At 48.5% G+C, this 25,001-nt stretch overlaps 2 protein-coding genes across 2 annotated transcripts in view; both read left to right on the forward strand.

Annotated features, from left to right (window-relative positions):
* The window catches only part of LOC137454440 (zinc finger protein 850-like), a 107,579-nt gene that overhangs the window by 15,239 nt on the left and 67,339 nt on the right, over positions 1 to 25,001 (forward strand).
* LOC137454410 (olfactory receptor 14A16-like) lies at positions 11,044 to 11,976 on the forward strand. Its single transcript, XM_068164452.1, has one exon. The coding sequence runs from the start codon at positions 11,044 to 11,046 to the stop codon at positions 11,974 to 11,976; it is 933 nt and encodes a 310-aa protein (XP_068020553.1).

Raw genomic sequence — 25,001 nt, forward strand, 5'->3', positions numbered from 1 at the left:
TGGGCTCCATAGCAGCACTGCCATCAGAACAGGAGGTCTCCTCATGCCTTCATACCCCAACCCCCTCCCATTACACATTGCACCTGGGTTCCATCCAATCACGGAATGTACTCCCTGGCTCCCTTCCCAGTACCATCTGCATCCATCCCAGTACAAACTGCACACCCTCATGCCCTCCCAGGACAGTCTGTGCCCTGTCCCAGTCCGAACAGGATCCCTGTCATCCCTCCAGGTACACATTAGTTATTGTCCCAATAAAAAGTGGAACCACTTATGCCCACCCATTACAGCCTGGACCCTATTCCAGTACAAGCTGCATTCCCTGACTCCCTTCCAGTATAGACTGGGCCCTGTCCAAGTACAAACTGTTGTCCTGATCCAATCCCAGTATAGTCCAAGACCTGTCCCAGAAAGTAGATCCAATGGCATCACCCAGTACAGACTGGGGACCATCCCAGTGCAAACTGCATCTCCTGATCTCCTCCCAGTACAGACATGGGCAAAGTTGAAGCTCTGGCCACCTCCCAATACCCACTGCCAGGCAGACTGGGCCCCATCCCAGTACAATCTGAGTCCCCTGGCCACATCTCAATACAGTCTGGGACTCATACCAGTACATACTGGATTCCTTTAAACTCTCTGAGATGGGTTACACCATCCTGGGGTTGGGTTGCAAGAACCCTGCCTCGCCCAGGGGACAAAAGAAACCTGATCCTAGTGGATCTGCTTTCTCCGTCCTGGGAGGAGGGGACCCTGGGACTAAATCGGTCTGTGTTGCTCCTACTTCCCATCCAGCAAGATTAACCCTACCCCTAACTGAACTCTAACCCAAACCCTAAACCTAACCCTATCCATAAACCTAACCCTATCCATAACCCTAACCCTAAACCTAACCCTAATGGACCCCAACCCTAACCCTAACCTAACCCTAACACAAACCCCCAACCCTAACCCTAAACCTAATCCCTAACCCTAAACCTAACCCTGACCATAATGCACCCTAACCCTAACCCTAACCCTAACCCTAACCCTAACCCTAACCCTAACCCTAACCCTAACCCAATCCAGCAAGACTATAATGGTGAGACCATGGCAGCCATGTGCTCTTTTTGTTCCTGCCTTGCCTGTTTGAAAGGACCCACAGCTTCTGGTGACTTCCTGGTTCTGCCACATGGTCAGGACTTATCCTCTCCCTGCCGCATCCACACTTCTCTAGAGCACTGAACTCCACATGCACTGAGGGAGATACAAGGCCATCCACATTTGGGGTTGCATATTCTCCTATCCATCCTTACTCCTTACCCTTGTACATCCCCCTCTGTTATTGCTATAGATATTTTGTTTAAAAATTTACTTCTACTTCCAAACTGACTCCAGGTTATTTACTTTTTTTGGCAGATTAAACTCCAGTGAAAGCTTAAACCACTACAATATTTTGGTGCTCCAATGCCAGCACTTTGGAAAGAAAGGATTGGAAGCAGAGATGTTGATCTTGAAGGCTCTAATGTTCCAAGCTTTTGGACAGGTTTTTGGCTGGATCTTTTGGACCCATGTCACGTGGTTTGGTTAATGACAGAGATGCTGCTTGACTGGATAAAAGCTTTCCCAATGCAGTTGGGCATGGACCTCTTAAATTCTATGAATTTCACTGGCAGTGAAACTTCTCTGACATAGAGAATGTTTCTGAAGCAGGCTATGAAACTAACCCTGTAGACAAAAATGTCTTTGTGGGGAAACTGCATTCTATAACAATATATTCTTTATTTATAAATGTAATAATCATAACAGCATTCACTCCACTGTGTGGAGAGGGGGGAGGTGCTAACCCATTAAGAGCTCTATGCAGACCTACAGTGAGCAGATACAGTCCTTTGTGAGCTCTGATGGCCAAGGGGTGGGGATGTTGTGAACACTGTAAGCACTGTAAACAGGGACACAAAGAGGGAGGGGTTGGGTTGAGTGAGTTCTGCCCAGTGAAAAGGGCTGCTCCATCTCAGCCCCAGGCACAAAGGTTTGCCCCACCACCAGCAGACCCACACTTAAACCCTGATGCTCCTGCCTATGAAGCTTCTGTAGCATCTGTCACCACACGCAGGAAAAGGAGACAAAAATCATCTCCAAGCAGGGATGGAAAATTGCCATACATTGCAATATGCTCTCTATGCTTAAACATAATCCTTATAGGGGCATTTGTGACGATGTTGGGTGGGGGAAGAGCTAACCCATGAAGAGCTCTTTGCAGAGGGACAAGGCAGTCTGTCGTAAGCTCCAACCACATGGGTGGGTGTGTGCTGTGAGCACTGCAAGCACTGTGCAAACACAAAGAGGGAAGGGTTGGGTTGTAGTGAGTGTGCCAGATCTCAGCCTGAGCCCCAGGCACAAGGGTTTGCCCCACCACCAGCAGTTCTACATGTAACTCCTGAAGCTCTAGCACTTGTCACCACACACAGGAATAGGAGGCAAAAATCATCTACAAGCAGGGATGGTGAGGAAGTCACACTAGAGGGGCCTAGGACCTCGCAGAACCCAGCAAGCCAATCAGGGGATGTCAAGGGGGTCTCTGTGGAGGATCCTCTGTGACCATGGAGAGGACATGGACACCTGGCATGGCCAACCCACCTCTGCCCTCTAGGACAGAGTGTGGGAACTGCAAGGTGGCCACACTGGGGATAACTCATCCAGGAGAAGGGCTGCCCCACTTTCCCGGAGGGGTCCCTCTCGCTCAAGAGACCCTTCCCCTAGTAACACAGGACCATGTGACAAGTGTGGACATTGCCGCCAGCATTAGAGGTGCCCTACCTCCAGCCAGGTGGAGGCCAGGGATAACAGAGTATACTGGGATGTGTACGTGAAATGGCCTGGCACTTCAGAAGCCCTGAAGTACCGAGCTCTGGTGGACACAGGGGCCCAATGCACCCTGATACCATCGGGGTACAAAGGGGCTGAGTCCATAAGCATTCAAGGAGTCACAGGAGGCTCACAAGACCTGACTGTACTGCAAGCTGAGATAAGCCTGACCGGGAATGAATGGGGAAAGCACGACATAGTGACTGGTCCAGATGCACCTTGCATTCTTGGCATTGACTTTCTGCAGGAGAGATGCTTCAAGGACCCTAGGGGGCACAAGTGGGCGTTTGGGGTGGCAGCTGTGGAGACTGCAGGCAAAGAACAGCTGTCCACCATGCCCGAGCTTTCAGATGACCCCTCCGTAGTGGGCAGCCATAAGGTGCAGGATTTGAAGTTCCCTCTTGCCTCTCACATAGTACATCACAGGCAATACAGGACCAACAGAGACTCTCTGCACCCCATACACCAACTGATTCGATGACTGGAGAGCCAGAGGGTGATCAGCAAGGCTCACTCCCCCTTCAACAGCCCGATATGGCCAGTGTGGAAGGTAAATGGGGAATGGAGACTGACTGTGGACTACCATGGCCTGCATGAAGTGACTCCTCCAATCAGTGCTGCCATGCCGGACATGCTGGAGCTCCAGTATGAGCTGGAATGGAAGGCAGCCAAGTGGTATGCCACAAGGGACATTGCTAATGCCTTTTGCTCCATTCCCATTGCAGAAGAATGCAGGTCACAGTTTGCTTTCACCTGGAGGGGAGTACAGTATCAATGGAATAGGTTGTCTCAAGGCTGGGTCCATAGCTCAACCATCTGCCATGAGGTGATCCAGACTGCCTTAGAGAAAGGTGGAGCCCCTGAGCATCTGCAGTTGATTGATGACATCATTGTATGGGGTGACACAACAGAGGAAGTTTACCAGAAGAGTAAAAGGATAATTGATATCCTGTTGGAGGCTGGCTTTGCCATAAAAAGAAACAAGGTCAAAGGGCCTGCCAGGCAGATCCAGTTCCTGGGTGTTCAATGGCAGGATGGCCGTTGCCACATCCCTCAGGAGGTGGTGAACAGGGTAGCCACTATGGTGCAGCCCACGAACAAGAGAGAGACACAGTCGTTTTTGGGGCTTGTGGGCTTCTGGAAAATGCACATTCCCGGGTACAGTCAAATTGTGAAGCCTCTCTTCCATGTAACAAGGAAGAAAAATGATTTTGTGTGGGGACCTGAGCAGCAGGTGGCGTTTGACCAGATCAAACGAGAGGTGGTCCAGGCTATGGCTCTGGGACCTGTTCGAACTGGGCCAGAGATCAAGAATGTGCTGTACACTGCGGCTGGTGAGAATGGTCCTACATGGAGCTTGTGGCAGAAGGCTCCTGGTGAAACCAGGGGCAGGCCCCTAGGTTTCTGGAGTAAGGGGTACAAAGGCTCTGAGGCCAACTACACCGCGACAGAGAAGGAAATCCTAGCTGCCTATGAGGGTGTCCGGGCTGCCTCTGAGGTAATTGGGACTGAGTCACCTCTATTTCTAGCTCTGAGACTTCCAGTCCTGACCTGGATGTTCAAAGGGAGAGGCTCAACCAAACATCATGCCACAGATGCTACCTGGAGTAAGTGGATGGCCCTGATAACTCAGCGAGCTTGGATGGGGAGCTTCAAATGCCCTGGCACAGTGGAAGTGATCCCCAACAGGCCAGAGGGTGCTGACTTGTGAATGCCACCAGGGCAGACAGTGAGCTGTGCTGAGGAGGCTCCCCCATACAATGATCTCCCTGACAACAAGAAGGGCTATGCTCTCTTTACAGATGGGTTCTGCCAGCTTCTAGGCAGCAAGCGGAGATGGAAGGCAGCTGTCTGGAGCCCAACAAGGCAAGTGGCAGAAGCAAGGGATGGAGAAGGTGAATCCAGTCAGTACGCAGAGGGAAAAGCTGTCCAGCTGGTCCTGGATGTGGCAGAATGAGAAAACTGGCCAGTGCTGTACCTCTCTGCTGACTCCTGGATGGTAGCCAATGTCTTGTGGGGGTGGCTGAAGCAATGGAGGAGGAACGAGAGGCAGAGAAAAGGGAAGCCTGTTTGGGCCGCTGACCTGTGGCAAGACATCGCTGCCCACCTGGACAGGCTGCCAACAAAGGCATGACACATGGCTGCACACATCCCCAAGAGCAGAGCCACAGAGGAGCACAAACACAACCACCAAGCAGATCTGGCTGCTAAAATCTCCCAAATAGCCTTGGCCTGGGAACACAAGGGTGAGCTGTTCATAGCTCACTGGGCCCATGACACTTCTGGCCACCAAGGGAGAGATGCCACATCCCGGTGGGCTGGGGACAGATCAGTGGACATCTCCATGGAGGACATCTCACAGGTCATCCATGAGTGTGACATCTGTGCTGCCATCAAGCAGGCCAAGTGCATGAAGCCTCTGTGGTATGGGGGGAGATGGTTGAAATATAAATATGGAGAGGCCTGGCAGATCAACTACATCACCCTTCCTTGGTCTCACAGCAGCAAACATCACCTACTGACCATGGTGGAGGCAAGTACATGGTGGCTGGAAACCTACCCAGCACCTCATGCCACTGCCTGCAACACCATCCTGGGCCTAGAGAGACTTGTCCTGTGGAGACACGGCACCCCCGGGAGGATTGAATGGGACAATGGAAGCCACTTCAAGAACCATCTCCTAAGGGACTGGGCAAAGGAACATGGGATTGAATGGATTTACCACATCCCATACCATGCACCAGCTGCAGGGAACATCAAGCGCTACACTGGCTTGCTAAAGACCACCCTAAAAGCCATGGGGGGTGGAACCTTCAGGAACTGGGAAAAGCATCTAGCTCAAGCCACTTGGTTAGTGACCAGCAGAGGAGCTGTGAACCGAGCTGGTCCTGCCCAGTCCGACCTGCTGCAAACAGTGGATGGAGATGGAGTTCCTGTGATTGCTGAGAAGAACCAGCTGGGGAAGTCAGTGTGGGTTTTCCCTGCTGCTGGTGGGGGCAAACCAACCCGAGGGGTGGTCTCGGCTGAGGGGCCTGGTCACACGTACTGGGTTATGTTAGAAACTGGGGACATTCAGTGTATCCCACAGCAGAACGTGACTCTGGCTGAGAGAGGATGAACTCGGAGGAGGCAACACTCATCAATGTAATTATGTGAATAGTTATAAGTTGTTCTAAGTTTCTCCATCCTAGCTTAATACCAGCCCAGCATCCAGGACTCAACGTACCCACTGCACAGCAACCCAGAGAGCTCCTGCATCATCTCACCTGCACCTGTCCCTGATGTCCTTACAGAAATGGACTGTTCCTGATGTCCCTACAGCAACAGACTGTTCCTGACTTTTTCCTTTCCCTTTCAAAGACAGACTGATTCCTGATTCTTTTCCACATGCCTGCCCAGTTCAAGCACCACCTACAGTGACCATCACCAGAGAGAGAGACTGCCCTGGGAGAGAGCAAGCAGGGATAGCAAGAGACTTGCACCAAGGCTTCAAATACCATGTGTCAAAATCACATGAAGGGGCTGTGGCAGGAGAGAGGAAGTGGAACAGAGGGTTGGATTGTGGTGGGTTAACACCTTTTTCTGAAAACAAAAGAAGAAAGCAGGGTGGAGGGCTTGCGGGTACTTTACACTCCCTGAAGGGCGTTTCCCCCCTGGGAAAGCTGAGTCTGTTCCACTCCCCCCTCCCTGCCCAGCTAGGGTATAAAAAGCAGGACATCATAGCTGTTGGATCTCCTTTTTGGCTCCTGCCTGTGCTGGATGAGAGCTACTGCAGCTGCCCTCCTGCTCCTCAGCCACGTGGCCGGACCTGATCCTTTTCCCTGCTGCCTCTGCACCTCCTCAGAGAGAGACTGGTTTTGTATTATTCTTTTCTGTCCCCCTCCCATCCATCCTTGTTCCTTGCCCTTGTGAATCTTTCCTGTTATTGTTATATATATTGTTTAAAGAAAATTCTTCACCTCTCTACTTCCAAGCCGACTCCAGATTATTGTTCAGTGGATTTGCTCCTTAGCCTTTTTTTTCCCTCTCTGTTTGGAGGGAGGAGGGGGGAGTGGGGGAGAGATTCTCAGCCTTTCCCCCATCTGGGCCTTTAACTCCCAGTTAAGGCTCAAACCACTACAACCAGGGAAACTGTTCCACTGCTGCCCCTCCCCCTGTCCCAGGAGAGAAAGGAGCAGAGAGAAAGAAGTGGGTTAGACTTATCTAAAACAACGCAGCCAAGGTCAGCCGACAAGCAGGTTAATCTCTCCCGAGTGAAGCAAGAAGAGAAGAGATCAGAAAAGAGAAAGAATTGTTATAATAATAATAATAATAATAATAATAATAATAATAATAATAATAATAAACAACCAGGTTGGAAGAGACCTTCAAGATCATCGCATCCAACCCATCAACCAATCCAACCCACCTAAACAACTAACCCATGGCACCAAGCACCCCATCAAGTCTCCTCCTGAACACCTCCAATGATGGTGACTCCACCACCTCCTCGGGCAGCCCATTCCAATGGGTTTTGGTACAGCCAAGCTTATAGCAGATATCTCTCCAATGAATTTGTTTAGAATAATCTGTTTTCCTTTTTACAACCAATAGTGATTCATTTATATTTTTCTACTTTTCTTCTCAAAATCTCTAACTAAATTTTAAAGGCATAGCCTTAAACCACCACACTCCCCCCCTTCTATTCAATTCCAGCATTTTCGAGTCTGTCCAGCAGTCGGGCAATTTGATTTAAGGTGCCCAGGTTTCTCAGAAGCACAATATTTTCCACCCAGGTTCTTTCACTTTTGCAAAAATATAAGATAAAAAAAAAAAAAAAAAGATTAAAACTAGGTAAAAAAATAAATTTAAAAAAAATGATGAAAAAATGAAGCTATGCCAACCATGCTCTCTGAGTCTATATAAGCTGTAAAGGTTCCCTTAATAAGCACTCTCTATTATTAGCTCTCCATATTAGCTCTAAATTAGCACTATACAATGCTATACTCGCACTATACTCGTACAACACTGGAACAATAAAGGAACAATACTAGATCGTATTGGTCATTCATATTGACACCCATCCATCCTTGTTCCTTGCCCTTGTGAAAACTTACCTACTATTGTCACATATATATATATATATATATATATATATATATATATATATATATATATATTGTTTCAAGAAAATTCTTTACCTCTCTACTTCCAAGCCAACTCCAAATTATTTCTTGGATTTGCTACTTCCCTTTCTTTTTCCTGTCTATTGGGAAAGAGGTAGGGGGGAGCAGGGGAAGCATTCTCAGCCTTTCCCCTATCTGAGCTCTTAAGTACTAGTTAAGGCTCAAACCACCCAATCAGAAAGGCTCCACAGGGTTTGAGGGGAACCATTCCAAATGCCGTGGGAGGGAGTAAAGGCCAACCACAGTGGAAAAGGCCAACTGAGGCTGGGCTGCAGAAGGAGGAGTGTGGCCACCTGAACACAGAAGTTGTCCTCCCCCCAGACTCAGCACTGCTGTGGCCACATCTGGATGCTTGGTGTCTCACTTTGGGAATGTCCACTCTGAAGGAATGAAGAACAACTGCAGAGGCTGGAGAGGAGATCTGACAGGACGGAGGTTGACGTCTCTGTGGAGAGCCTGAGGCACTTGGGCTGCTTCAGCCTGCTGAATGGAGGCGCAGGGCACTGCCATAGCAGTGTGCAGAAGTCTGAAGGGTGGTTTCAGAGAGGATGAAGCTCTTCTGAGGAGTGTGAAGAGGCTAAAATCTCCACAAAGTGCAGCTTGGATGGTTCAGACTGAAGATGAGGCCAAAGAAATGTCCCTCAAAGGGCAGAGCTGCTATGCATGAGGCAATCCAGAGGTGTCAGGAAATGGCAGGGAGAGCTGAGACAGCTCGGAGAAGGGATGGAAATAGCAAGGGGAGAGCTGGGAGGGGAAGCAAGATTGGTGTCAGCAGCCTGAAGGGAAAGAGAAGCAGGCATGGGACAGTGTAGGACAAGCTGCAGTGTGGATGGCCAAGGGCTCTGGCAAGGCTGAGAGGCCCAACAGGAACAAGGCCTTTGTGCCCTTGGGTCTGACAGTTGCCTCTGCCACCAAGGCCTGTGAGGAGAAACTTGGCTTTGAGGCTTTGAGGTTCTTCTATTGCAAGGGCAGTGGCCAGGGCTTGGCTTTCCTGCTTCCTAGACCAAAGTCAAGTTTTTCTGCCCTGTCCTTTGCCTTTGTCTCCCTGCAATCCTGGCCTCTAACAAGCTGCTCTAACAAGTCCCTGGGGAGCCTTTGTCAGTAACAAGCCTCAGTGAGGCCAATCAGTGCTTCAAGGTACTTTGGAGTTTGCTTCTGCCTTGGACTTCTTGAGAGGCTTCTTGGCAGTACCTTGGCAGAGTCTCCTGGCAGTACCTAAGGATGATGTAATCAGCCCCAAATACTCCATGGGGCTCATTAAATACTGCTGAACCTCTAATTATTGCCAAGGTTTCTGCAGCTAATTGGAGAGGTTATTATTACACAAAGCATCTGATAAAAATGATTTCACAGGGTGAATCAGAGCCCTGAGCCACAGGTGAGGGATAGGATTTGCCTTGCCAGGGGCTGGGGGTCAGTGCTTGGCCCTTTGGATCAATGAAACCCCTCCAGGTTTCCTTAGCAGCAGAGCCACCTTTAGCTGCTTGTCCTGACCTGTCAGCACTGCCTCAGTTCTCTGCTCTCACCACAGCCTGGAGGTACTTCAGTTCCTCCAGTGAAGCTTCCCTTGGATCCACTGTCTCCTTCTGCTCTAACCAGACCCTAGTGACCCTTTCCAGGTATGCTTCACTGGGACCCATTAACAGTAGAAGAAACTTCAGAGTTTGAATCTGACTTTGACTTGTGGAGAGGTTTCATCAGCTTCTCAGTCCCTGAGGGTTACAGGGCACCGAAAGCCACTACACGAGTCATTAAAACACCTTGGGCTTGTCATCTGCTGCCCTATTGGGCCAGACTCATGGGCTGGAAGGTGCTGCTAGCAAGCAGGCAGTGCTGCAGGAGACAGCTCTGGCAAGCAGCAGCACAGCACATCAGGGCTGAGGACACTGCCAGAGGATCTCAGGGAGATGAGGAAGGCAGAGAGAGCTTCAAGCTGTCCAGGACTGGGAGGATGACTGAGAGCTCACTGGAGGAGAAGTCACTGCAGTCACTGATACAGTGAGGCTGTGGGTGCAGGACACTGCAGCTGTAGCTCCTGGAGGCATCTCCATCTCGGCACCTGATGCTCAGCTGAAGGCTCCTGGAGTGTGCACACAGAAGGAGGACCAAAGCCCTTCAGTTCCATCCTGTGAGCAGCAGTGAGCAGAGCTGGGTAAGGAGAAGGCTTCACCCCCAGCCCCTCTGCCTTTCTCTCTTCCCTTCACTCTCTCGGCAGCACCACAGGCCTGCTCCCTGTTTCTCCACCTCTCCATGGGTGTGGTGGTTTTAGGCTATGCCTTTAAAATTTAGTTACAGATTTTAAGCAGAAAAGTAGAAACAAAATAAATAGATCACTCTTGGGTGTGAAAAGGAAAAGAAAAGATTATTCTAAACAAATTCATTGGTTAAATATCTGGAATCAGAGGAGCTGTACCATAACAATTCTCTCTCCTCTCTGCTGATGTCAGCTCTTTTGCTTCGCTCTGGATAGATCACCTGCTTTGTCTGCCCTTGGCTAAGTCTAACCCACTGCTTTTTTTCTCTCTTCACTCCTCCTTTCTCTCTTGGAACAGGGGGCAGGGGGTACGGGCAGTGGAACAGCTTCCATGGTCTCTGGTTTTGTGTTGTTGGGTAATTGTAAATAGCTGTCTAATATTGTCACTCCTGTATGTTTTGTACCTGTTCATTTCATTCCATTGTAGAGTGTAGCTCTTGCTTGTCAATACAGCTTCATTTGCTTCTAACTGAGCTTCTCTGGCAAAGTTAATGCTGAGGGGAAATTTTAACCCACCACGATGGGACTCTTGTTCCATGGGATTGAGCTGTTGGTCACTTTCTGTTCTGACACCAGAGGAATCTTCATGGCAATTCTGGGACCCTGCTGCATTTGAAGCTGCGATGAACTCTGCCATGGGTTGGTAGTGATGTGACTCAGCTGACCCATTCCTCATGCCGCGCAGGGAGGGAGGTTACCATGAGGCTGAGAGAAGTGTGCCCTAACTTGTCACTGCCTTTCCCTCCTTGGACAGGTCTCCATGGCCAGAGGCAGCAGATGGCCAACAGCAGCTCCATCACCCACTTCCTCCTCCTGCCATTCCCAGGCACAAGGCAGCTGCAGCTCCTGCACTTCTGCCTCTTCCTGGCCATCTACCTGGCTGCCCTGCTGGGCAATGGCCTCATCATCACCACCACAGCCTGGGACCACCACCTCCACACCCCCATGTACTTCTTCCTCCTCAACCTCGCCCTCCTTGACATGGGTGCCATCTCCACCACTGTGCCCAAATCCATGGCCAATTCCCTGAGGGACACCAGGAACATGTCCTATGCAGGATGTGTTGCTCAGGTCTTTCTGCTTCCCTTTTTCATGGCAGCAGAGTATTTTCTCCTCACCATCATGTCCTACGATCGCTACGTTGCCATCTGCAGACCCCTGCACTATGAGACCCTCCTGGGCAGCAGAGTTTGTGTCCACCTGGCAGCAGCTGCCTGGGCCTGTGCTTTTCTCAATGCTCTGCTGCACACAGTCAATACATTTTCCCTGCCCCTCTGCCAGGGCAATGCTGTGCACCAGTTCTTCTGTGAAGTGCCCCAGATCCTCAAGCTCTCCTGCTCCACATCCTACCTCAGGGAACTTGGACTTCTTGTGCTCACTGCCTGTTTATTCCTTGTCTGTTTTGTGTTCATTGTGGTGTCCTATGTGCAGATCTTCAGGGCAGTGCTGAGGATCCCCTCTCAGCAGGGACGCCACAAAGCCTTTGCCACCTGCCTCCCTCACCTGGCTGTGGTCTCCCTCTTTCTCAGCACTGCCTTCTTTGCCTACCTGAAGCCCTCCTCCATCTCCTCCCCATCCCTGGACCTGGTGGTGTCAGTTCTGTACTCAGTGGTGCCTCCAGCAGTGAACCCTCTCATCTACAGCCTGAGGAACCAGGAGCTCAAGGCTGCCCTGAGCCAACTGATCTGTGGCTGGTTTCAGAAGCAATAAACTCTTTGTCTTCTCCTGCAGAGCAGTTCTGATGTCAGTCAGTGCAGGCCCAGCCTGGCTCCTCAAGTTCTGGCTGCTGCTGGTGGTGTTCCCCTTGTGAGAATGTTGTTCCCACACAAATGTCTTTCTCCAGACCATTTCTGGTTCATTGTCCTGTCTGCTGTGACCCAGAGGCTACAGACAGGAGGAGCTGTGCTCCCTTTATGTTCAACACAATAAAGGACCCTGCAGGGAGTTGTTTCTCTGAATTCCTTCTTCCAAGGCTTCTGTGGAGCTGCAGGGCAGTGCCTGTGTGCAGAGATGGAGGAGCAGAGTCTCAGCACAGCAGCAGTGCCAGGGAGCCCCAGAGCCTATGCTGTCCTCAGCTGCTCTTTCTTCTCTTCCACCCTCTCCTGCTGAGCCTCTGTGCTGGGGCAAGGCCTGAGTGCTCTGGCAGCTTGGGCACTGTGCTACTGTGTGGCAGTGCTGGCACTCCAGGCAGGGAGAGTCCAGGGCTGCTTGTAGCACAGAGCTGCTCCAGAGCAGCACTGCCATCAGAACAGGAGGTGTCCTCATGCCTTCATACCCCAAGCCCCTCCTATTGCAGACTGCACCTACTCCACTGTCCAGACTGGATACCTTGACCCCCTTCCAGTGTAGACTCAGTCTGAACATGGTCCCTTTAACCCCTCCCAGTACAGTTGTGGCCTCATCCCAGCACAAATTGGATCATACTGTCCTCTAGCACTGCAGCCAGGGTCTCATCCCAGCACAGAATCTATCCATCCCCTGGCTCTTTTCCCAGTACTGAATACATCCATCCCAGTACAAACTGCACACCCTCATGCCCTCCCAGTACAGTCTGGACCTTGTCCCAGTCCAAGCAGGGTCCCTTTAATCCCTCCAAATGCCCATTAGCCCTTGTCTCAACAAAAGCTTTATCCCCTTATGCAGTCCCAGTACAGACTAGGCCCTGTCCGAGTGCAAACTGATGCCCTGATCCCATCTCAGTATAGTCCAAGACCTGTCCCAGAGGAAATACATCCACTGGCATCACCCAGTACAGACTGGGGACCATCCCACTGCAAAGTTGAAGCCTTGACCTCCTCCCAGTTCCAGCTGCTTCCCTCCCAATGCAAACCAGAGAACAGGACTCCTTCCCAGAACAAACTGTGCCTGCTCCCAGGAAAACCTACATCACCTGAACCCTTCCCAGGACCAGACTGGGACCCCTCCCGGTACAACCTGAGTCCCCTGGCCACATCCCAATACAGTCTGGGACTCTTCCCAGTACATACTGGGTTCCTTTAACCCCTCCTGCCACAGGCTGGGCCCTGTCACAGTCACAACTCCATACCCTAAGCACACCAGAGTCCAGTCTGGGCCATCTCTTATTTCAAACTGGGTCCTATTAACATCTTCAATACAGCCCAGGCCTTGTCCCAGTACAAATTGACTCCACTCATCCCATCCTGTGCTGTTTCATATTTTTATCAGTGCTATAGACAGAGGGATGGAGACACCACCAGCAAGTGTGCAGATGGCACCAAGCTGAGTGGTGCTGATGAGATGCCAGAGGGCAGGATGGCATCCAGAGGGACCTGGACAAGCTGGAGAGGTGGTGCCCAGGTGACCCTCATGAAGTTCAACAAGAGCAAGAGCAGAGTCCTGCAGCTGGGCTGGAACAATCCTCACTATCAATGCAGGCTGGGAGAGGAGGTGATAGAAAACAGCCCTGAGGAGAAGGCCTTGGGGGTGCTGGTGGGGGAGAAGCTGGCCAGGAGCAGGCAGTGTGAGCTTGCAGCACAGAAGGCCAAGGGCAGCCTGGGCTGCATCCAAAGCAGCATGGCCAGAGGTGGAGAGAGAGGATGCTGCCACTTTGTGATACTCTGGTGAGACCCTCCCTGGAGTACTGCATCTAGCTCTGAAGTCTCAACACAGGAAGGACATGGAGCTGATGGAGCAGGTCCAGGGAAGGGACACAGAAATGGTCAGGGGCTTGGAGCAGCTCTGCTATGAGGACAGGCTGAGGGAGCTGGGGTTGATCAGACTGAAGAAGAGAAGGCTCTGGGGAGACCTAGTAGCAGACTTCCTGTGCCTGAATGGTACTGGATGGAGAGAGATTGTTTGCAAAGACCTGCAAGGACAGGGCCCCGGGCAATGGCTTCGAACTAGATCAGAGCAGATTTAGATTGGAGGTGAGGAAGAAGTTTTTTACCATGCAGATGGTGGAACACTGGAACAGGTTGCCCAGGGAGGTGGTTGAGGCCCCATTGCTGGAGATACTCAAGGTGAGGCTCAACAGGGCTCTGAACAACCTGATCTGCTTGAGGATGTCCCTGCTGGCTGCTGAGTGGATTACACTAGATGACCTTCAGTGGTTCCTTCCAACCCAGACCATTCTATGATTCTATCATCCCAGGACAGACTAGGCTTCAGTGAAGTAAAACTGGATCCCCTCACCCCTTCTCCGTACCACCTGGGTCTCTCCCAGTGCAAAATGGATGCTCTGCACCCTTCCTAGGACAGACTGAAATCCTGCCCAGGACAGAATGCATCCACACACCTCCTCTCAGCACACACTGTGCTCTCAGGACAAACTGGACCCATCCCAGTTCACTCTGCAACCTCTTCTTGTGGAAATCAGATCCCATGGTCCCCTCCCAGTTTAGACTGGGCCATGTGACAACACAAACTGCTTTGCTTTTGCCCCTCCCCGTTCAGACTTGGCTCTCTCCCATTCCTAACTTGCTTCCCTGTCCCACTCCCAGTACAGACTGGGACAAAGGCTGAGGTGGCACAGATCCCTGTGCACACCTGTGGCATGGGATGATGGTGCTGATGCCAAGTATGGCATAATTCCAGCTTCATGCCTCCCATAGGCTGCAGCCAGTTTTTTATGAGAGTGCCCTTTGGCCACATCCAGCCTCCAGAAACCTATCAGTATTACCCCAGCTTGTAAATATGTTGCCCTCTTTCTCTTTGTTCTCTCTCCTTGCTTGAGTCTAAGGTTGTGCCTTAGCCTTACTATTAAGCCAGCATCTGGGCAGGCCTGTTGAGCCTCAGCCCTGAGAGTATCTCCAGAGGAGAGACCAACACTGAGAGTCTGAGAAGCTACAGCATTGTGTTGCCAGCCTCACCGGTCGGAAGAGCCTGATGTGCCTTCAAGAGGACTGGACCCCCGAGGGTAAGATCTGCCCAGTTGCCAGGGAAGGGACTTAGCCGAGTCCGGCAGTGCAAACATCTGCCGCAGCCTGAAGCAGCTGACTGAGGAGCTGCACAACCCTGTGTGTCAGCTCAGAAAGCAGGACCAGCACTGCCTGCGTGACCCTGCCATTGAGGGATGAGAAGAGGAGCTGATGCTTCCACTGCTCCGTGCCCAGTGAACCCCAGGGGAATCCAAAGCACCGTTCATGCCCTGTGCTCCAGGGCCAGGACCACTCTAATAGGCTCCTCCCAGCTCCTTCAAGCCAAGCAAAAAGGAAGTTGCCATGCCACACAGCTGTGCTTCTTCCCTGGGGCTGCCCTCACCAGCCCTGAAGATCTTTGCCACGAGGGCCAGCCCCATCCCAGGATCAGCCCTATCAGCCCTGCCAGGCCAACCCTGCAGGACCACTCCCTGCTGTCCAGAGGGAGCTGCCTGAGTCCTGCGAAGGGAGCCTGCCTAACAGCAAGCCTACATTCCATCCCCTCTCTGCTGCCGTGGGAGGGAGAAGGTTGTCTCCGCCATTTCTGTCCAGGTCAGCCCAGGAGCCAGCCCTGGCAGCAGCAGCCTGCCGGAACCTAACCTTGCTACAAACAAAGGACACAGTGTATCTTCCACCTGATTCCCACTCACTGACATTCAGTTCAAAGCACCTGCACCTAGCAGCACATTTCTAGTTCCAGCCTCTGACACATTGTAATGCCTCCGAATAGAGTTAAGCAGCTGCCAGCATCTCATCGAGTCACCACCTGGTGGACAAGCAGCAGAATTGCAGCCTGAGTTATATTAATAGAAATTAATTCTGTAAATATTCTAATTGAGTCCAAATGATCAATACTGAACCACTTCTGGGATGTATTTCACAATCATGCACTAGAATATGGATATAAAATAGTGATTCATTGGTTAGTGATAATTTTAATAATTAATACTAATTAATATTTATATAATTCATATTTCATCTTCATAAATTAATAACCTCTTCATCACACCAAGAAATTTAATCTCTTGTCTGGGATCTTGACATTGGCAAGGTGGAATGTCTAACCCACTCTTGGTGGGCTCATAGGAAGGGAAGTCTCTCCCTCTCTCCCCACCCAGTCCTCTGCAGTGCAGGAGTCTTACTGGTGTCTGAATTGAAAATACCACACCTCACAGTACAGACTGGGCCCCGCCCATCCTCTCTACTCAGTCCCCTGCTCTAACACAGTGGAGCTGAACCCCCCCTGCATCTCACCCCTTACAGCTCATCCCCTCCCAAACCCACTCCTGACCCTGACTCTGCCCCCATTGCTCATCTTGGCCCCAGCCTTTACCCTTGGCATTGATCCTTTGACCTTAACCCTAGGCCTCAACCTAGCCCAAACACAACCCCTGCCCCTCAGAGCTGGCCCTCACCTGAGGCCTGCCCAGCACTCTCTGCAGGACATCTGAAGGAAGGAGACTCATTAACTCCTCACTAACTGTTAGAAACTTTCCCACTCATTAGAGTAGCTTTCAGCCATCAATAAAGGAACCATTGAGCTTGGTAGAGTGGAGGGACATAAGGCAGCTGCCCACAGCCCTAGACATCAGAGGGAGAGATAAGGCTGAGTCTGGAAAACAGGATGGGGTCTCACCCACCTGGGCCTCAGTACCAAGATGAGAACAATCCTGCGGGATTGGCAGAGGACCAACAGGAAAAATACAAGATGATGACACAGTGACTACAACATTGACACAAGGACAGAAGAGGGCAGCAAAGAGCAAGAAATGGAAGGATTTTAGCTCTTCAAAGAAGTTTTTATCACTCTAATGCATATGTATTACTAAGTCCTCTATGAGGAATATATTTAACCTTGTTTAGCACTGTTATGAATTGTTAATATTTATTCAAATACATTAATACAAATATATTAATTCTTTATGAATATAAACATAATTTAAATCAATTTATTAATATAAAATCTCAACAATGTGTATAAATAAATACCTGAGGGGTGGGTGTCAAGTGGAGGGGGCCAATCTCTTTACAGTGGTGCAAAGTAATGAGGCAAGAAACAACAGGTTCAAGCTTGAACACAGAAGATTTCACCTCACCATGAGGAGCAACTTCTCTGCAGTGAAGGTGACAGAGCACTAGAACAGGCTGCTCAGAGAGGTTGTGGAGTTTCCTTCTCCTGAGACTTTCAAAACCCACCTGGGTACACTCCTGTGTGGACTATCCTAAGTGATAGGGGGGATTGGACCTGATAGTTTCTTGAGGTCCCTTCCAACCTCAAATGTGACAGTGATACCGCCCACACAGGTACAGCTGTTTGGTTGTGGTTAATTGTGGAAATGGTGGCAGTAAGCAGTGTAACCAATCTGGCAGTATATGCTTAGAGCCTGACATGGTGGTAGGCCATGCTTACCATAAACACAAACGTAGCTAGCAGTTTAGCAAAACAGTGCTGTGCCTGCAGCATGTAACTAAAGCAGGGCACTGGTAGCTATAAACACAGAGAGTTATCTGGGAATAACAGCATGCATACATCGATCAACAACCTCATGTGATATTAGTAGTTTAACCAATGGTGTATAACAGTAGGACATGTGGACAGTTGCAGAGAACCAATGAACTTATGCCAGCTATGCTCTGTGAGTCTATAATAAGCTGTAGAGTTTCCTTAATTAATCTGAACAATACTTAGATCATATTGGTCGTCCGTATTGATTCCGTACTCTGTCATCAACAACTGGCACCCAAACTCATGGATGGGACCCTCGGACTACGATGCTGCTCAGCCCAGCATAAGAGGTACGCTGCGAAAGGGGATAGAAAGCCGGTCGGATCAGCACTGCCCCAGTGCTGGAGAAATAAGCAGTGTGCGCTCAGAGAAGGAAGAGAATCTCACCAGGATCTGGTGAGCGGACAGGGAGGAAATGGGTGTAGAACTCAGTAAAGAAGAAGAGGCTGTGCTAAAAGTCCTCCAAAGTATCCTCTCCATGAGAAGTATTACTTATAATTCTGGGATTTTAAAAGGGGTATTAGCCTGGGCCCGGATCAAGGTCTTATCCCCACAGTAAAAGAAGCTTTTACTTCTGAAGCCTGGGACAAAATTGGAGTCCAGCTGCGGGATGAGGTGTCTAAAGGCTCAAAAGGAGCTTTTTGCTATAGCACCCTGTGGCACATTGTCACATACACTGCAATCTATAAAAGCAGAAAAGTCTACTCTTGATTCAGCTGCTGCGGTGCTGGTTCTAACTGAGATCAAAAAGGGAGACTTGGAAGGCTCCGCACCCTCCACCCCCCACACCCCCTACACACATTGTCTGCCGCTCCATCAGCGATACCTTACATATGGCATTCAATACTAATCCAGATTTGACTCGTGAGATGAAGGTAAAAATGCTGGATGTTCTGGCATTTGACAAGGTGAACAAAAACAAAACTAAAAAATAAAACTAAAATTAAAAAAAAAAAAGGAAAAAATATATTAAAAAATAAAATTTAAAATATATTAAAAAATATATTAAAAATTATTTAAAACAACAAAATATAGATTAACAAGTAACATTTTTTAAATAGATAAAATAAATAGATAAGAAATGAAAATTTTAAAAAATTAATTAAATTTTAAAAGTAAATTAGATTAAAATTAAAGGAAAAATTAGATTAAAATTTAAAAATTACAAAATAGTAAAAATTATAGATAAAAAATACATATAATGAAAAAATAACTTTATAAAATGCATTAAAAAGGTATAAAAAATAAATTAAAATATTGAAAAATAATAATATTGAAAATTAAATTAAAAAGTAAGAAAAAAATTTAAAAAATTAAAAATAACATTGAACAAAATTAAAATAAAAATTTAAATAAAAATAAAATAAAACTAAAATGAAAAAATAAAAAGGAAAATACAATTAAAATTAGATTTAAAAATTAAAATAAAATAAAAATATAATTAATTTTTTTTTTAAAAAATAGATTAAATTTTAACAAATCAAAACAAAGTAAAATAAAAATAAATGAAATTAAAAATTTTAAAAATAAAAATTTAAGATTTATTAAAATTTTTAAAAATTAAAAATTGAAATAAAAAAGTAAAATTAAAAAGTAGATTAAATAAAACAAACAGGCAAAGAATAAAAATTAATTAAAATAAAAAATTTTTAAAAATATAACAAATAGAAAAATAATTAATTTTTTTAACATTTGAATTTAAAAGTGGATTAAAAAATTAGTTTTAAAAATTAAATAAAAAAAATTAAAATACAGAAAAAATCTAAAAATATTAGAATTAAAAGTTAAAATAAAATTTTTTAAAAATAATATAACAAAATAAAAAAATAAAATTCAAAAAATGTTTGCAATATATATAAAAACCCCATAAAAAAGCAAAAAGAGGATGTTTATTTTATAGCTAAAGGTTTTTATTGACACCAGCAAGAAACAACTACCCCATGTCAACTGCAATCATCACAATAAACAACAGTGGAAGAATCAAGGCCATGAGCACACAGCATTTCCCATGCAGTCGAACATCGATCACAGTAACTGCTAGGATAATCTGGGATCAAAAGCATCAATCAGAAGAATTTACCACAGCATCATGTGAATTAGGACTGAATATTATGGTGGTTTGATTGTTGTGTGATAAGAGAAAATGTTCATATGGACTTACACGTTATCTCACCAGTTTGCTATAATTTTAAACACTTAGAGGGAAAATCAAAATTCATTATAACACAACATGCATTCTCATTGTAGGCTGAAAACAAACACAGTATCACAGTATCACTTAGGTTGGAAAGGACCTCGAGGATCATCGAGTCCAATCTATCAACACAGACCCCATGACTAGACCATGGCACCAAGTGCCACGTCCAATCTCCCCTTGAACGCCTCCAGGGTCGATGACTCAACCACCTCCCTGGGCAACCGGTTTGTGGCCGGTTGACGTTGCCCCCTTAAGAAAGGGAATATGGTGGACGGAAGTTGGTAAACGGAAGGAATAGTCTAAACTAATTTCATTGGATGAGTGGGAGGAAGCACTTCTGAGCTGGGACTATACTGGACATTTCCAGCACTTCTCAGTCAGTCTTGCTTCCGCCTCTTCTTCAGGCAACAGCTTTCCTGTGCTGGGCTTTCTGCCAAGGCCTCGTCCTTGAAATCCAGACACCAGGCCTGTATACTAACTCCCTTCCAATTAACACGAACTGCTCCTAACTTTTTTTTCCTCTCTTCTCTTTCTCTTTCTATCCCATTCTGGGGAAAGGGGGGGAAGAGAGGGGAGAGCGGAGGTGGGGGACCCCTCTCTGCCGAGGGGGGGGGCACTCTCATTTCTGTGTTACTCTGTTGTATATCTTTGTATATATTGTAGATATTGTAAATTTGTAAATATCTCCCTGCAAACCCTACATCACTTTGTAAATATAGCTCCACTGCTTTGCTAATTCAGCTTGCGAGTTTTTTTTTCCTTTCCCTTCAATTTTTTTTTCCCTTTTACTTTACAAAGGGGGAAGGGAGGAGGCTTCTCGGCCTTACCTTCCATCCCACCACACGGTTCCAATGCCGAATGACTCGCTCGGTGAAGAACTTCCTCCTCACCTCGAGTCTGAACCTCCCCTGGCGCAGCTTGAGACTGTGTCCCCTTGTTCTGGTGCTGGTTGCCTGGGAGAAGAGGCCAACCCCCTCCTGGCTACAACCACCTTTCAGGTAGTTGTAGAGGGCAATGGGGTCACCCCTGAGCCTCCTCTTCTCCAGGCTAAACAATCCCAGCTCCCTCAGCCTCTCCTCATAGGGCTTGTGTTCAAGGCCTCTCACCAGCCTTGTTGCCCTTCTCTGGACACACTCAAGTGTTTCAATGTCCTTCTTAAACTGAGGAGCCCAGAACTGGACACAGTACTCAAGGTGCGGCCTAACCAGAGCAGAGTACAGGGGCACTATGACCTCCCTGCTCCTGCTGGCCACACTATTCCTAATGCAGGCCAGTATGCTATTGGCCCTCCTGGCCACCTGGGCACACTGCTGGCTCATATTCAGGTGGCTGTCGATCAGCACCCCCAGGTCCCTCTCTGTTTGGGAGCTCTCCAGCCACTCTGACCCCAGCCTGTAGCTCCGCATGGGATTGCCGTAGCCAAAGTGCAGCACTCGGCACTTGGACTTGTTGAAAGCCATCCCATTGGACTCTGCCCATCTGTCCAGTCGGTCGAGGTCCCTCTGCAGAGCCAAATAAATACCCACAACCACCCCAAAAAAAAGGGGAAAGACAGAATACCCCATAGCAAAAAAGAAGTTTGTTAGTGCTACCAACAAGAGATAGTTAGCTCATGGCAACACCTAGAACCACCAACTTTGCAAAGTGCTGCAACCCTCTCACCACAGGACACACCAACACGGCACAACTGTCATGAAAATGACAGTCAGCAAACCTGCCTAGCACTGACCTCAACGACTGTCACGATAATCCAAGATGTCAACGGAAAGCATCTAACATAACTTTGCTGTATATTTCTGTATATATTGTAAATCCTGTATATTGCATATAGATTCACTGCATCTCATCCTGATTGTAAATACAGCTTATATTCATTTTTGCTTCTCCGACTGAGTCAGCCGTGGTTTCTTTGTGGGGGGGAGAACTGAACTTTCTCTCACCACCACAGGGAATGTTGGGGGAGACACCACACAGCAGGCTGTGGAAAGCTGCCTATACCCTGAATTATTTAACCATCTCTCTGAGTGGTATGAACCCTGCCATAGTAACTCATTTCTTGTCATTGCAGTCTGTGAGCAATCCTTTGGCAGAAAAGGCCCCAGTGTAGGTCTGCAATTTACAGACCCCTGACAGAGAAGGCCCCTGGGATCTTGTGACGTGGGGCCATGGCTATGCTTGTGTTTCCACAGGTGCCAGGGTCCAGTGAGTCTCTGCTTGTTGTGTTTGGCCTACTGCAGATCATTTTCCATGGAAACAGTGCCCTGAGCCCACATCAACTAACTCCATGGGATAGCAAAACATTTGGGCAGCACTGCTGCATTCAGTAAATCAAACCTGGAATTTAAATGCCTGTCAAAATTCAATTGTAACACAGCAGTAAGTTGTTTTGAGCATCAGGACATGTGGGATGATAATTTGCTCTTTGCCCCATTACAGCCTCAAGAATTAGATGTTTCAGGGACCTTACAAGCAGAAAGCTGTGTGTACCTGCAGCATAGATCTGGAGCTGATCTAGTACTATGATCTTTAATCACACTCCCTTTGCCTTAAAGCCATGCAGGCTTAGCCTAACAGCTGAATGAGATGATCATGGAGGTTTGAAGAACAAAGCTGAACACAGAGCAGCCAGGGTAATCTTGCTTCAAATTGCTACAGCAAAGCACCAGCTCAGCTAAGGGAACTGGCATCTTGGGTTGCAAAACAAGACAAGGAAACATCAAAAGTGTTGCTTGAATGAGCCACTGATGAGGACAGTGTCAGCCATGCCAGGCTGCAAAATCGAGCTGCTGTTGGTTCTTTGTTATCAGCTCACAGTCAGGGCTGGGCAGAATTTGATGGTCTGTGTGGTACACACTGAAGTGATCATTCTAAACATAGGCATAAGAGTATTACAAACTGGGTTGTGAATATTGCTGATTGGATTAATCCTGGTGTTGGCAGTGCCCTGTTCATTCTCATGCCTGCAAAGGGCCCTGCAGAAGAGAATGAGCCCTGGGCAAAAAGCAGGAATTGTAGATAAAGCAGGTGGCCATGGGCAGCTTTAACCTTGAACTAAGCAGAGCTCTGCCCTTGAATCACGAATGGAAACAACTGCAGGGAAGAAGATCTGTGAACAACAAAGGAAGAAACAGAGAGAACTCCCCAGGGTACCAAAAGGGGGAGAGAGGTGCCTGGACACCCAGCCTAAACCAATCACTTAAGTACAAAGGGCACATGGACACAGAAAGAAAAAGATATAAGCCATGATGTGTATGAATCAAGTGGCCTCTGCTGAGGGCTGGTGCTTGAGCACATCTTGGTGTCATCCTTTTTCTCAGCCACCAACACTGCACAGCCTTAGCTGTTGAGTTTTTTCAGTTCTCTGAGTCACTTCTTCCTGTTGTTGGTTTGGAGAACCTTGAGTTTCCCTTCCATCAGCTAGCCAGGAGGAGTTCTCCTCACCTTACACTGCCTGTTTTGGAATCTCTTGGTTTTGTCACAAGACATTGGTTTGGTCACCAGCTGTGTTCAGACTTGTCCAAAACCTTCACAAAGTGCAGCTCAGAAAGTTCAGAGTGGAGATGAGGCCAAGGAAATGTCCCTCAAAGGGCAGAGCTGCTATGCATGAGGCCATCCAGAGGTGTCAGGAAATGGCAGGGAGAGCTGAGACAGATCAGGGAAGGGATGGGAATGGCAGGGGGAGAGCTGGGTGGGGAAGCAAGATTGGTGTCAGCAGCCTGAATGGAAAGAGCTGCAGGCATGGGACAGTGGAGGACAGGCTGCAGTAGAGATGGCCAAGCGCTCTGGCAAGGCTGAGAGGCCCAACAGGAACAAGGTCTTTGTGCCCTTGCCTTTGGCAGTTGCCTCTGCCACCAAGGCCTGTGAGGAGAAACTTTGCTTTGAGATTCTTCTATTGCAAGGGCAGTGGTCAGGGTTTGGCCTTTCTGCTTCCTAGACCAAAGGCAAGTTTTTCTGCCCTGCACTTTGCCTTTGTCTCCCTTCAATCCTGGCCTCTAACAAGCTGCTCTAACGAGTCCCTGGGGAGCCTTTGGCAGTAACAAGCCTCAGTGAGGCCAATCAGTGCTTCAAGGTACTTTGGAGTTTGCTTCTGACTTGGACTTCTTGAGAGGCTTCTTGGCAGTACCTTGGCAGAGTCTCCTGGCAGTACCTAAGGATGATGTAATCAGCCCCAAATACTCCATGGGGCTCATTAAATACTGCTGAACCTCTAATTATTGCCAAGGTTTCTGCAGCTAATTGGAGAGGCACAAAGTATCTCATGAAAAGTATTTTTAAAGGGACATTTCATTACTTCTCAGCAGCAAACCACAGCAAAACCTGACAAGTTTCTACCCTGCTCACTGCTCACCCTCATTCCCCACCACCCCCAGAGGATCCCTGAGCCACAGGTGAGGGACACGATCTGGCTTGCCAGGGGCTGGGGGTCAGGGCTTGGCCCTTTGGATCAATGAAACCCCTCCAGGTTTCCTCAGCAGCAGAGCCACCTTTAGCTGCTTGTCCTGACCTGTCAGCACTGCCTCAGTTCTCTGCTCTCACCAGACCGTAAGGACATTTTCCCTGTAGTGTCCCCCAGTGGAACCAATTAACACTACAAGAAACTTCAGAGTTTGACTCTAACTTTGACTTCTGGAGAGGTTTCATCAGCCTCCTCTCAGTCCCTGAGGTTTACCTGGCACCAAAGCCACCAGAGGGCTCCTTCAAATGCCCTGGGCTGATCATCTGTGCTGAGCTAGGCCAGGCTCCTGGGCTGCATGGAGCTCTGGCCAGGAGCAGCTCCCCTGCACAGCACAGCAGGGCTGAGGGCACTGCCAGGGCATCTCAGGGAGATGAGAAAAACAGAAAGAGCTTCAAGACAGCCAGGACTGGGAGCATGCTGAGAGCTCACTGAAGGCGAAGTCACTGCAGGTGTTGACATGGTGAGTCTGAGATGCTCTTGAGCCTTTCCTGGCAGGGTCAGCTCCAGGCAGGAGAGACATGGGCTGGGGATGAGGGGAAGCTGCCAGGAAGCCCTGAGGGAGGCTGTGTTCAGGCTGCTCTCTCAGTCCTTCTCTGCAGATGTCTCTGGGTGCTCTCTGCTGAGCAATGACTCTTTAGAACATCTCATCTCCAGGATCCCTGACTGCTCTGCCTATCCTGCTGGGCTTGGAGCAGCCCC

This window comes from Melanerpes formicivorus, unplaced genomic scaffold (genome assembly GCF_026170545.1).
Source record: "Melanerpes formicivorus ecotype bairdi unplaced genomic scaffold, bMelFor1.0.p_v2 SCAF_80, whole genome shotgun sequence".
Lineage (NCBI taxonomy): Eukaryota > Metazoa > Chordata > Aves > Piciformes > Picidae > Melanerpes > Melanerpes formicivorus.

Bases quoted from the DNA above. Each gene is read 5' to 3' on its own strand.
- LOC137454410 (XM_068164452.1), top strand. From the start codon at position 11,044: ATGGCCAACAGCAGCTCCATCACCCACTTCCTCCTCCTGCCATTCCCA.